General features: G+C 38.3%; 1 protein-coding gene across 1 annotated transcript in view; it reads left to right on the top strand.

Annotated features, from left to right (window-relative positions):
- The window catches only part of FLG (filaggrin), an 89023-nt gene that overhangs the window by 49856 nt on the left and 24921 nt on the right, over nt 1-14246 (top strand). Inside the window, 1 exon segment of the mRNA XM_031666315.1 lies at nt 7813-7881. Within this exon segment, the coding sequence (XP_031522175.1) occupies nt 7813-7881 (69 nt within the window).

Raw genomic sequence — 14246 nt, 5'->3', positions numbered from 1 at the left:
TGTAATTTTCCCCATGCTTCGCTCTCCTATACATCCTCTAACCATTTGAGGACCCTTTGATAATTACTTTCTAATTCTGTCTTCAGTTCCACATGTCAGAATTAGGCTTCAGTGCCTGAATGCTGAAGACCTCAAGATGCCAGAAAGTTTAGGGCACAAAGTAAGGATTAACCCAGTGAGATCATGAAACAATTTTAGGAGTGAAAGAGAACAGTCCAGCATGGTGAGAAAGCCTAAGAGAAGAAAAGTCACCTCGAAATTCAGCTTGGGAACCTTGACATCTGAAAGTCTTGATAGAAAAGGAAGAGAGTGTAGCCAGAAAGAAAGGAACCAGAAAGTATTGCCAGTGAGTATAGCCAGAAAAAAAAAGGAAGATTAGTGTTCAAGCTACAGAGCAGGCTCCAAGCCCTAGGATCAAGCTAGCCAGAACCCTGGCCAAGGCCCTAACTATGCCTCCCAAATAAAATCACATTAAATATTGATATTTACAATGTGACATTAGATAGAAGATTATACTTCATTTGAGGGAGACAGAGCACAGAACATAGTACACCTGAAGTCAGCTGGGTACAAAAAGAGAAAGGGATAAATGTAATTTTTTTTTTGTTTTTAACCATTTAGTAGCACTATTTGCCCCCATCCCCATCCCATTCCCCTAACTACTTTCTTCTTAACATGTTCCTGGCCCTTTTGCTACATTTTTCCAATAAGGTTCCCATTCATCAGGTATAAAAATACATAGAAAATCAAAAAGCAAAAGACAATATTTGAAGGAACTCTACTCGTGAGTCACAATTTCCGTGAAGTTCTGCTTTATCTATAAGACATGAAAACCTACCATGATTTTCTGAAGTTTAGAAAGGAGATTAGGCAGGACCTAGATCACACTGTACCCTATAGAACCCACATCATTCTTCATGAGGTCTCCAGGGAAATAATCCCTAAGAGGAAAAATCCCTGAAAAAGAAAAAGACATTTACATTCCCAGATCCTCTCTTACTGAAAATACATACAAGTACAAAAGTTCACACAATTAACATGGCCAATATTAGAATAACAACTAAACTGAAAATTACATAATAATAGCTATGAGTTTTAATGTAACTAAAATGTTACACAATGTGCTATGTAATTGACATAATTAGCTTACTTAATACTTCAACAGCCCTTTACAATAGGCATTATTATCCTTACTTTGATGATGAGGAAACAGACTCAGAAAGGCTAAGTAATTTACCCAAGGTCATACAACAACAGTAAATGGAAGAGCCAGGAGGCAAACTCAAGTGAGCCAGACTCCAAATGGCCTTTGAAGCTGACATGGCTGCACGCTGGTTTGTGACCTGGTCTACTCAAGAAGCATACCAATATAATGATCATTGTGTTATTTAAGTCAACCCAATCATATATACTTACTTTAAAAGGTTTTTTTAAAAAAATAAAAATTGCAAAAGAAAAATGCAAATATTAGTTGAAATATACCCACACTACAAATGAGTTATGCATAATTCAGTGATAGTTATTTTAACTGACAGAAGTACACTTTGCATGCGTACTAATGGGTTCCAACAAAGAAATGTAAAAAGTGGGAAAAAGAGTTTGATTCCAGGGCATGTAGATCAAAAATTCTGAAGAAAGGGAGAGAGCAAAGACTATACCCTAACCTGTCAAAAAGTACCCCATAGGAGAAAAAAATTCACCCTGAAGCAGTCGAAACTCAAAAGGTATGTGTTCCACATAATTCCACTGATATGCTTACCACTACTGGGAATGCCATTTAACATGTCTGATCCAGCCTTGGACGATTTTGCCCCAAGTTGTTTGGGGAATCCTAAAATAGAGATGAATTCCTGGAAAACTATAGGAAATTGTAAAAGCAGGTCACACCAATAAAAGAATTAAAATGCTGATGGAGACACTGAACCAGTCTTCACCACCACAAGATCAGCATCGATTGAGAAATCTATGGCTTCAACATAAAAGTGCATCATTGCTGACACAAGTCCACACTTGAAGGACTTCTGGAACTGTAGTTTACTGATTATTCTAGTTGTATAGAGGTTCGCAGCTCAGGATACTTTTTTATACAACTATTAAAATTATTTCTTCTAGATTTTCCCACCATTTCGTTCCAGCCTATAAAATCCTCTTCATGCATCCTGAATCTTATACATAACATATTTGCCATCAATTCACATTGTCATTCAAGTCACCAATTAAAATGGTGATCTATATACATTCAAAGATATTGCCCTTCAAAATAATAGCTAACCACCCTGCAAGCTGTGTTAGCAACCCATGAATCAGTAAGATTTGGAAGCCTATCCATTGTAAGGACAGAAACCAGGGTACCAGTCCCCTGAGGGCATTACCTGTATCACACATTTTCAGCTAAGTGGCTGGAGTGAGAAAGTCATAGAAGCCTCTGGAAAAGAGAAGAAATAAAGGGATATAAAGACGCTAATGCTGACAATGAAGCAAAAACATGACTTTTTATCTATCATTTTTTAATGCTTCAGAGAGTATTTGATAACAGAACATTTCCCTTACTGAATTCCTTGACTAATAATATATGTTATTCAAAAGAAGAGTTCCCTGATTAAAAATATTTGGGAAACCCTGGTTACAGACAGGGTCTTGGGTTCTGCAGAGCTTCTGAGTCAGAGCCTTTAATAGGCTAATGTACATTGTGGCTCCAAGAGGAGGACCATCTATGCCTTCCCTAAAGGTCCCAAACCACTAGAGATTATTGCTTGCAAAATATCTATTAACCATATCTATTGGCATAGAGATGGGGGCCAGGTGATAAGGATGGGTAGCTGACAGGCAAATGAACAAAAACGATTATAACACAATGTGAGAGGAGCTATGGGAGAGCCCTACTTCAATGCAAATAACTTCACTAGAAGGAATTGCTTAAACTGCAGAGAATGTCACAGAAAGCATCATAAAGGAGATGACATTTCCAGGCAGATCTTACAGGATTTTTAAGAGACCTTGTCTGGTGGAGAAGAAAAATGGCAGAGGAAATAGGATGTGCAACGACATTAATTAGATAAGAAATGATCAAGGATTGTTGTTAACATTCAAAGAACAATCTCATAAAAGACAAGGGGTAGTAGAGAAGGGTTAAAAAGTGAAGTTTCATGCCTGATTTTCAGGAGGCTTGCATGCCTAGCTAAAAAATTTGGAATTTATTATAGACAAAGGAGAGCTACTAGGAGCTTTAAGGCAAGAAAAATGATATAATATTTGTTTATAGGAAATGAATCTTGCAGCAATGTAGAAGAAGGACTGGTATGAAGATATCTTGATGGTAGCAAAAGACTAATTTAAAAGATTCTGGAAATAATCCAGACACAAGGTAGCCAGGGCCAGAATAAAATAAGCCATGTCAAGGACAGAGAGGAAGCTTAGATCCAGGAGATAATCATGGTAAAACTGACAGAATGTAGTGGTCATGTGAGTGTGAGGGTGAAGAAAGGGGAGAAATGAAGAATGACTACAGAGTCCTTAGTCTGAGACACAAAAGAATGTCACTGATACATGACAGGAGACAATAGAAGAAAAGACACATCTGGGGAAAATATTATAATGGGTCCAGTATGAGATGATGGGGATATCTAAGTATCTAAGTATCCATGTGGCGAGATTATATATGCAGTGAGATACAGAGGACTAGAAAAAAAAAAAGTCTAGGGTTGAGAATCTCCTGCACAGAGTTAGTGAGAATCTCTATGAGAATCTCCTGCATAGAGTTAGTGGTGCTATAATAGGAGTAAACATACTGTCTCAAGGTTCACCAAGGCAGAGTGTACAGCATATGTCTGATATTCCAGGTTAATAACCATTATAAAAAGAGAAAAGTAAACCTCGCTTTTCAATTTGGGATAATACAACTAAATCTGCCAACCTCCAATGTTCTCTCATTTCCATTTATAACAATATAGCCAAGATCACAGTTAGTAGCGCATTATCTCCCAGGCATATTTTTATAATACTCACCTATGGAATCAAACTAGGTGAGATTAAATCCTAGCTGGGAACTCTCCGAAACTCTTCACCTATTTTGGATTTCAGATCTCTCTTACACACGCGTATTATACTACCTCAGCTCAAAGATCATTGCTCTTCAGCATATATGCCTCAAGCATTTGTTAGGTCAATATGGGAAATATAAGAAAGTATAAAAGATGACAGATATACACAAGGAGGCTATGATTTCCAAAGATATCCTTCTGTAAAATTTATGCTAGCCAGGACTAATGTCAACCTAAATCTGGAAGCTCCCAATATAAGCAGAAACTAGTACTTGAAAAAGTTAGGAAATAAACAGTAGAGAAAGAAAGGTGGAGATATGGGTGGATCAGAATATGATTAATCAGACCATTCACAAAAGGTGACTTCTCCTGAGCAGGGACCTTTAGCTGGTATAAAAGGTCACTCTCCTGACCTTTAGTATCCTGCCACTCCTTCAATTGACATCCTACATGTATGTCGGTGAACTGGGTAAGAGGGAATCCATCCAACTATTCCTACTTATTGTTAACCAAGGTGGAAATCTAGGGACATACTCTGCATAACATTACTGGATGCTTGGATTTCTTAAAAAGTTATTTTAGGTCCCCCATAACCATAACATTCTCTAATAGAGAAGGAAATTGAAGACAGAAATGTGCCTTCTCTGAGATTACTCAGTACTCTTTGCATTGCTGCATTGTACAGCCTTAAGACATGGTAGGCTAAAAGAAAGACAGCATTATTGATTGTCTCCACTATTTTCAGAGGGCTTTATCTAAATATTATGCAGCTCTTACTGTGGACTGGATGAGTCATACTTCTTGTTGAATCTTTAGATGCAGAGGATGCTTATATCCTGCATCTTTTTAGACATATGATAATTTAGACAGGATCAGTAAGACCAGTTAGATCAATATCAGTAGGACAGAAGCTGATTTCAGGAAACCAAACTTCTGATTCTCTATTATCTGAATTCATGATGGTTGAATTCTAATGGAACGATTCATCCATTGATTCATGTAACTGAGTCCTACTGCTGAGTAGGTACTTTGATACATGACACAGATACTAATATGAATAAGCTGTAATCACTGGCCTTGCCTGACAAAGATCACTTATCATATGAGACAATCCCATAAAATGCCAACTGTAATTCAGTACACTACATGCTATATGTAGAATGAGTGCTAGGCATGCAAAGAAAACAATGTGAATAATGTGCTAAAGAAAAATGAAGGAAAGATACTTTACACAGACAAAAACACTTATTTGTTTATTCATACAACAATAATCGATAAGTGCCTGCCTACCATGAGCAAGGCCCTATTCTAGATTCTGAGTTTACAGTAGTAAACAGACAAAATCATCACTCTCAAAGAGCTTACACATTCTGGAAGGGGAAACATAAACTAATCAAATTTCAAATGGTAATAAAATGACATAAAGAAAATAAATGTACCAGAGATAAGAAGGAAAGTTACTCATAGGAGACATCATCTGAACAGAACCAGAAATACAGACACCAGCTATGTATGGAAAAAGAGATCAACAAACAAGTCAGAGCACAGGGTCTTTAGAAAAGAACAGGCAGAATAGACACCATATTCTTCTGAGCTGAAAGGTCAGTGAGTCCACAGCATGGTGAAGAAGGAGAAGGGAGGTACAAAATGAGATTAGAGAAGCAGATGAGGGTCAAATCACAAAAAGAATAATAGTAAAAAGTTTACTATCCTAAGTATAATAAGAAGTTCTTCGAGTGTTTTTTAAGAAGGGAAGTAACACTGATTTACATTTTTAAAACTTCATGCTGATTGTTGTGTGGATAGGAGATTGTGGGATGAAGCAAGAAGAAAGAGCAGAGAATAGTTGCAATAATATAGCTGGGACGATGGAAACATGAACTAGAGTATTAACAGTAAAGAAGGAAATAAAGATGGATTAAGAATATTTTGAGGCTGGGTGTGGTGGTTTATGCCTGTAATCCCACCACTTTGGAAGGCCAAGATGGGTGGATGGCCTGAGCTTAGGAGTTCGAAACCAGCATGGCCAACCATAGCAAAGCCCTGTCTCTACCAAAAATACAAAAATTAGCCAGGCACGGTAGCGTGCACCTGTGGTCTCAGCTACTTGGGAGGCTGAGGTGGGAGGATCGCTTGAGCCTGGAAGGCAGAGGTTGCAGTGAGCCAAGATCATGCCACTGCACTCCAGCCTGGGTGACAGAATGAGACCCTGTCTCAAAAAGAAAATAAATTTTTTTTGAGAGAAAACTGTTAGGGCTTGCTGATGGACTGTACATACAAGATGAGGAAAAGAGAAATGAAAGATGACTCGACATTTTAGTCTGACCAAGCTGGTTGATGATAATAACTTTTTATGATATTTGAATGAAGAACAATAGGTGCACTATAGTTTGATGAAGGAGAAATCAGGAGCTCTGTTTTGGTCACATCAAGTTTGAAATGGCTATAAACATCTCAAATGCCAAACAAGCAGCTAGGCAACATCCATATGGCTAAGTTCAATGGTCATTTCAATTGCTTAGCATCTTAGCAGTATTTAGCATTTAGCTAACTTCTCCTTCCTTCTTTCTCTTGCCTCCCATGACACTATATTTTCCTAGATTTCCTCCTACCTCGTTGGCCACTACTTCTGCATCTACCTGACTGGCTTTGCCTCCTCTGCTTGACTTCTAAAGATTGAAAGGCTCCAGAGCTCTGTTTCTTTTTTTTTTTTTTTCATACATATCTACACATTATTCCCTAGGGAGTCTCATTCTAGTCCTTTGACATGCCATCTGTATGCCAGGAGTTCTAGCTATAGTCTAGTGACAGTGATGGACAATCAGGAGATTCAAAAGAACAGTCAGTATCTACCCATGACCAGTCTAAATATGGTCATAGGCAATACTGATCCAGCAAAAGACGAAAACAAAACCCTAGTCATGGTCAAACAGAAAGAAGCTCCAGATAGTCAGTATCTCAGCAGGGCCAAATAACCAGTCATTGACAGTTTGCATGGATTCAATGAACAGTCAGGAGAGAGTGCCAAGTCATCTCATAACCAGTCATTACCTAGAGAGTCTGGAATCAGTACAAGTGGACAAAGGTGCCCAGGTATAGTCAATTTAATGATATTGAAAGACAATCAGAAAACTCAGTCAGCATCAACCCATGAATAGCTTGGGTGTGGCCACAAACAACAGAAATCTGATAAAATAGGAAAACAAGGCTCTCACCACAGATAATCACAAGATAGTGTTAGATGCTCAAGACAGACATCTATTTATGGACAGTCTGGGTCTAGACATGGAAAATCTGGACCCAATACAAGAAGACATGGATCCAGCCACAGTCAATAAGGAGAGAGCTCTGGACATTCATGATCTTCTCATAGATAATCATCACCTGTACAGTCTACATCCAGCATAAAAGCAGAGATCTAAATTTACTCTTTCCAGTAATGAAGCATAGTTAGGAGACTGGGATAGACAGTTACCCTTCTCCTATGATCAAGCTGTGTATAGGCATAGGTGGTCTGGATCCAGCCCAAAAAAAAAAAAAGAAAGAAAGAAAGAAAGAAAAGAAATAGCTCTAGCCATGGACAGTCAAAAGGTAACCCAGAAACTCATCAAGGATGGACATCTACTCATAGGAAATCTAGTCTTCCAAGAAGAATCTGTGTTCAACACAAGGAAAAGAAATTGGTTCACTATGGACAATCAAAAGGCAGCACTGGACCTTCAGGGTCAATTCACAGATGAGCACTATTAATATATTCTGGACCCAAAATAAGAAGACATCAAGGATGAAGTTATAATCAGGTCAGTGACCATAAAATACAATCTGGAGACACAGAGATATAGTTAGAATCAACCCATGGACAGTTGGTTGATAAGAGATATTTCTATAAACTCTAAACGGTAGGTCTTATCAGAGACAAACATCCACTAATGGTTAGTCTGAATCTATATATGAACAATCAGGACCCAACACTAGAAAAAGGCAGATAGATGGCCCATGAACAGACATGATACAGCTCTAGACAATCCATGTTTTTTCTTAGCCAGATATAAATTCATGGACAGTTTGGGTCTGGTCATGGAGAAGTGACGATCAGTAAAACAATGGACAAAGGAAGTTCCCTCCAGGAACAAGAAAGTCATAGTCATAATCAAGCAGGAGATAGATAACACACTCAGAAGCCAGACAAGTCAAACCCAAGGTGAATTTGGGTCTAATCACATACAGAGTGATAGTAATGGTGCAAGGATCAGGTTATAGTTGTAAACATGGCAGCTATGGAAGTGCTGATACAGCTATGGATAGTCTGAAAAACAATAGACCATTCAACCTTGATTTCAGTCCATTGAAATCTGGGGATAAAAGCACAAATAAGCATAGTGGGTTTTTTTGTTTGTTTGTGTGCTTGCTTGCTTGTTTTTTTGAGACGGAATCTCACTCTGTCGCCCAGGCTGGAGTACAGTGGTGCGATCTCAGTTCACTGCAAGCTCCGCCTCCTGGGTTCACGCCATTCTCCTGCCTCAGCATCCCGAGTAGCTGGGACTACAGGAGCCTGCCACTACACCCAGCAAATTTTTTGTGGCTTTAGTAGAGACGGGGTTTCACTGAAGCCTAGTCTTAAGCAGTCAGGATCTCCCTGATCATTCAGGGTCTGGATCAACAGGTAAGACAGAAAGGCAAAGATTTAATCTTGGATACTCAGGAATAAGCCATAAACAATCATTTGATACTATTAAAGCAAAAGAATACACTAACACTTGTTAAACTGGTAAGACAGACGTTATTCAAGGCTACCTTGATAGGTGTAGGGACTACTGCAATGGGATTTTTGTAGTGGGGAGAGAGATGGAGCTCAATTCCTAATGCAACAAAGAAAAGAGGACATTTATAGCCAAGGAGAAGAATGTGGAGGGTCAGTGGTTTAAAAATTACTGCAAGGGTAAGATAATTCTTGATAAACTGGCCTAACAAGATTTTTTCTGAAGACAAGCCACAGTGATCCCATATTACCTGGGAAATGGTGAGAGAGGAAGAATTTGGTCAGATACTGAAGGCAATCATATATCAAGGGTGGAGGGTTCTGTCTAAACTGATTTAACAGGATTCTTGCTAAAACTGGACTCTTGTGGACATTCCCAAGAATGGGGTCTAGGTCAGAAGAGCCTGACTAGTTAGGTCCAGGGGAGAGTCTCTGTCGATATTCGTGGTCAGTCTGGACCAAGCAGAGGTAGATGAGCATGAATTACTTATAGTCCGTCAGTGGCCTATAATAATTATGGGACATCATCAAGTGAACTAACCTCTATATAACAAGAATTCCCAGGAGACAAAAAAGAGAAGGGGCTAGCAAGCATATTTAAGGAAATAACAGCTGAAAGTTTCCGAAATCTGGAGAGAGATGATGTCATCCAAGTACAAGATGCTCAGAAGTCACTAATAAAATTCAACCCAAAGAGGAAATCCCCAAGATATATCATAATTAAATTAGCAGAAATTAAAGACAAAGCAAGACTACTCAAAGCAGCAAAAGAAAAGAAACATACCTTATTCAATGAAGCCCCTGTACGATTTTCAGCAGAATTCTCAGTAGAAACTCTGCAGACCAGGAGAGAACAGGATGCCATATTCAAAGTGACAAAGGAAAAAAGAAAAAAATTCTGTACCCAGCACAGTTAGCCTTCAAACACAAAAAAGAGATAAATAATTTCCAGACAAACAAAAACTGAGAGAATTCCTTAACAGCAGACCTGTCTCACAGGAATGCTAAAGGGAGTTCTTCAATCTGAAAGAAATGGATGCTAACGTACAAGAAAACATCTGAAGTTATTAAACTCACTGCTAAAAGAAAAAAAAAAAACAGACAAATTCAGAATACTCTAAATGCCTTGACTGCCCATGGCAGGATCCTTGATTTTCTCCTGTGCTGGATCACACATGTCCATGGGTGGACTCAGATTGTCTACTTTCTTCAACTGTAATTGACGTAAGTAAGTCACTTATATTTTAAGAATAAAGACTAACAGATAAATTTATTAAAATAATAACTAAAACAATTGGTTAAGAGATAGGTAATATAAAAATGTAAATTGAAACATCAAAAAGTCAAAAAGTGGGGAGGAAATAGTGTTAAAGTGCGGAGGGTTTTTTGTTGTTGTTTTTGTTGTTGTTGCTATTTTTCTTTTCTTTGCAATGAAGTTAAGTCACTATCAGCTTAAGATAACCTGTAATAACATAAGATGTTTTTGTAGGCTTCATGGTAATCAAAAAGCAAAACCTATCATAAATACACTAAAAATAAATAGCACAAAATCAAAACATACTATGGGAGAAAACCACTTAACCACAAAGGTAAGCAAGAATAGAGAGAAAATTCTACCAAACAACTAGAAAACAAGTAACAAAATGCCAATAGTAAACCCTTACCTATCATTAATAACTTTTAATATAAATGAATTAATTTCTAAAATTAAATGACATAGAGTGACTGAATGGATTTTTTTAAATGACCCAACTATAGGTTGTCTATAAGAAACTTACTTCATCTATAAAGACATGCACAGACTGAAAGTGAAGAGACGGAAAAAGGTACTTCATGCAAATGGAAATCAAAAGAGAGCAGGAGTAGCTATACTTAGATAAAAGAGGGTTCAAATTAAGAATGAATTTGAAAAAAGACAAAAACGGTCATTATATAATGATATAAAGGAGTCAATACAATAAAACGATATAACAATGGTAAATATATACACACCCAACACCAGAGCATCCAAATATACAAGTCAAGTATTAATACATTTAAAAGGGAGGTTAGCTGCAATACACTAATAGTGGGGAACCTAAACATGCTACCTTCAGTAATGGACAGATCATTCAGACAGAAAGTCAATGAACATCAGAGTTAAGCTACACTCCAGATCATATGGACCTAAAAGACATTTACAGAACATTCCATCCAATAGCTACAGAATACACATTCTTCTCATTGGCACCAGAAACATTCTCCAGGATGGATCGTATGTTAGGACAAAAAACAAGTCTTAATAAATTTTTAGGCCGGGCGCGGTGGCTCAAGCCTGTAATCCCAGCACTTTGGGAGGCCGAGACGGGCGGATCACGAGGTCAGGAGATCGAGACCTTCCTGGCGAACACGGTGAAACCCCGTCTCTACTAAAAAATACAAAAAACTAGCCGGGCGAGGTGGCGGGCGCCTGTAGTCCCAACTACGCGGGAGGCTGAGGCAGGAGAATGGCGTGAACCCGAGAGGCGGAGCTTGCAGCGAGCTGAGATCCGGCCACTGCACTCCAGCCTGGGCGGCAGAGCGAGACTCCGTCTCAACAGAACATTCCATAAAAAAAAATTTAAAAAAAAATTTAAAAAAAAATAAATAAATAAATTTTTAAAAACTAAAATCATATCAAGTATATTTTCAGACTACAAAGGAAAAAAACTAGAAATCAATAAGAAGAGGAACTTGGGAAACTGAACAAATCCATGGAAACTAAACAACATGCTCCTGAATGACCATTGGGTCATGAAAGAAATTAACATGAAATAAAAAATTTCTTCAAACAAATGAAAAGCGAAACACGGCCGAATAGGAACAGCTCCAGTCTCCAGCTCCCAGCGAGAGCGACATAGAATACAGGTGATTTCTGCATTATCAACTGAGGAACACAGCTCATCACCAGCAATGGATCAAAGCTGGACGGAGAATGACTGACAAGATGAGAGAAGAAGGCTTCAGTCGATCAAACTTCTCAGAGCTAAAGGAGGAATTATGTACCCAGCGCAAAGAAACTAAAAATCTTGAAAAAAGAGTGGAAGAATTGATAACCAGAATAATTAATGCAGAGAAGGCCATAAACGAACGGACAGAGATGAAAAACATGACGAGAAATACGTGACAAACGCACAAGCTTCAGTAACTGACTCGATCAACTGGAAGAAAGAGTATCAGCGATTGAGGATCAAATGAATGAAATGAAGTGAGAAGAGAAATCTAAAGAAAAAAGAAGAAAAAGAAATGAACAAAGCCTGCAAGAAGTATGGGATTATGTAAAAAGACCATATCTATGTCTGATTGGAGTGCCTGAAAGTGAGGGGGAAAATGGAACCAAGTTGGAAAACACTCTTCAGGATATCATCCAGGAGAACTTCGCCAACCTAGTAGGGCAGGCCAACATTCAAATTCAGGAAATACAGAGAACACCACACAGATACTCCTCGAGAAGAACAACTCCAAGACACATAATTGCCAGATTCACCAAAGTTGAAATGAAAGAAAAAATCTTAAGGGCAGCCAGAGAGAAAGGTCGGGTTACCCACAAAGGGAAGCTCATCAGACTAACAGCAGATGTCTCGGCAGAAACTACAAGCCAGAAGAGAGTGGGGGCCAATATTCAACATTCTTAAAGGAAAGAATTTTAAACCCAGAATTTCATATCCAGCCAAACTAAGTTTCATAAGTGAAGGAGAAATAAAATCCTTTACAGATAAGCAAATGCTTAGAGATTTTGTCACCACCAGGCCTGCCTTACAAGAGACCCTGAAGGAAGCACTAAACATGGAAAGGAACAACTGGTACCAGCCATTGCAAAAACATGCCAAAATGTAAAGACCATCGAGGCTAGGAAGAAACTGTAACTACTAACGAGCAAAATAACCAGTTAATATCATAATGGCAGGATCAAGTTCACACATAACAATATTAACTTTAAATGTAAATGGACTAAATGTTCCAATTAAAAGACACAGACTGGCAAACTGGATAAAGGGTCAGGACCCATCAGTCTGCTGTATTCAGGAGACCCATCTCACATGCAGAGATATACATAGGCTCAAAATAAAGGGATGGAGGAAGATTTACCAAGCAAATGGAGAACAAAAAAAAAGCAGGGGTTGCAATACTACTCTCTGATAAAACAGACTTTAAACCATCAAAGATCAAAAGAGACAAAGAAGGCCATTACATAATGGTAAAGGGATCAATTCAACAGGAAGAGCTAACTATCCTAAATATATATGCACCCAATACAGGAGCACCCAGATTCATAAAGCACGTCCTTAGAGACTTACAAAGAGACTTAGACTCCCATACAATAATAATGGGAGACTTCAACACCCCACTGTCAACATTAGACAGATCAACGAGACAGAAAGTTAACAAGGATATCCAGGAATTGAACTCATCTCTGCAGCAAGCAGACCTAATAGACATCTACAGAACTCTCCACCCCAAATCAACAGAATATACATTCTTCTCAGCACCACATCACACTTATTCCAAAATTGACCACATAATTGGAAGTAAAGCACTCCTCAGCAAATGTACAAGAACAGAAATTATAACAAACTGTCTCTCAGACCACAGTGCAATCAAAGTAGAACTCAGGACTAAGAAACTCAATCAAAACCGCTCAACTACATGGAAACTGAATAACCAGCTCCTGAATGACTACTGGGTACACAACGAAATGAAGGCAGAAATAAAGATGTTCTTTGAAACCAATGAGAACAAAGATACAACATACCAGAATCTCTGGGACACATTTAAAGCAGTGTGTAGAGGGAAATTTATAGCACTAAATGCACACAAGAGAAAGCTGTCTAAAATTGACACTTTAACATCACAATTAAAAGAACTAGAGAAGCAAGAGCAAACACATTCAAAAGCTAGCAGAAGGCAAGAAATAACTAAGATCAGAGCAGAACTGAAGGAGATAAAGACACAAAAAACCCTCCAAAAAACCAATGAATCCAGGAGCTGGTTTTTTGAAAAGATCAATAAAATTGATAGACCACTAGCAAGACTAATAAAGAAGAAAAGAGAGAGGAATCAAATGATGCAATAAAAAATGATAAAGGGGATATCACCACCGACCCCACAGAAATACAAACTACCATCAGAAATACTATAAGCACCTCTATGCAAATAAACTAGAAAATCTAGAAAAAATGGATAATTTCCTGGACACTTACACTCTCCCAAGACTAAACCAGGAAGAAGCTGAATTCCTGAATAGACCAATAGCAGGCTCTGAAATTGAGGCAATAATTAATAGCCTACCAACCAAAAAAAGTCCAGGATCAGATGGATTCACAGCTGAATTCTACCAGAGGTACAAGGAGGAGCTGGTACCATTTCTTCTGAAACTATTCCAATCAATGGAAAAGAGGGAATCCTCCCGAACTCATTTTATGAGGCCA

The sequence above is a fragment of the Papio anubis genome, chromosome 1 (genome assembly GCF_008728515.1).
Source record: "Papio anubis isolate 15944 chromosome 1, Panubis1.0, whole genome shotgun sequence".
Classification (NCBI taxonomy): Eukaryota; Metazoa; Chordata; class Mammalia; order Primates; family Cercopithecidae; genus Papio; species Papio anubis.
This window is presented reverse-complemented; position numbering and strand designations above follow the sequence as displayed.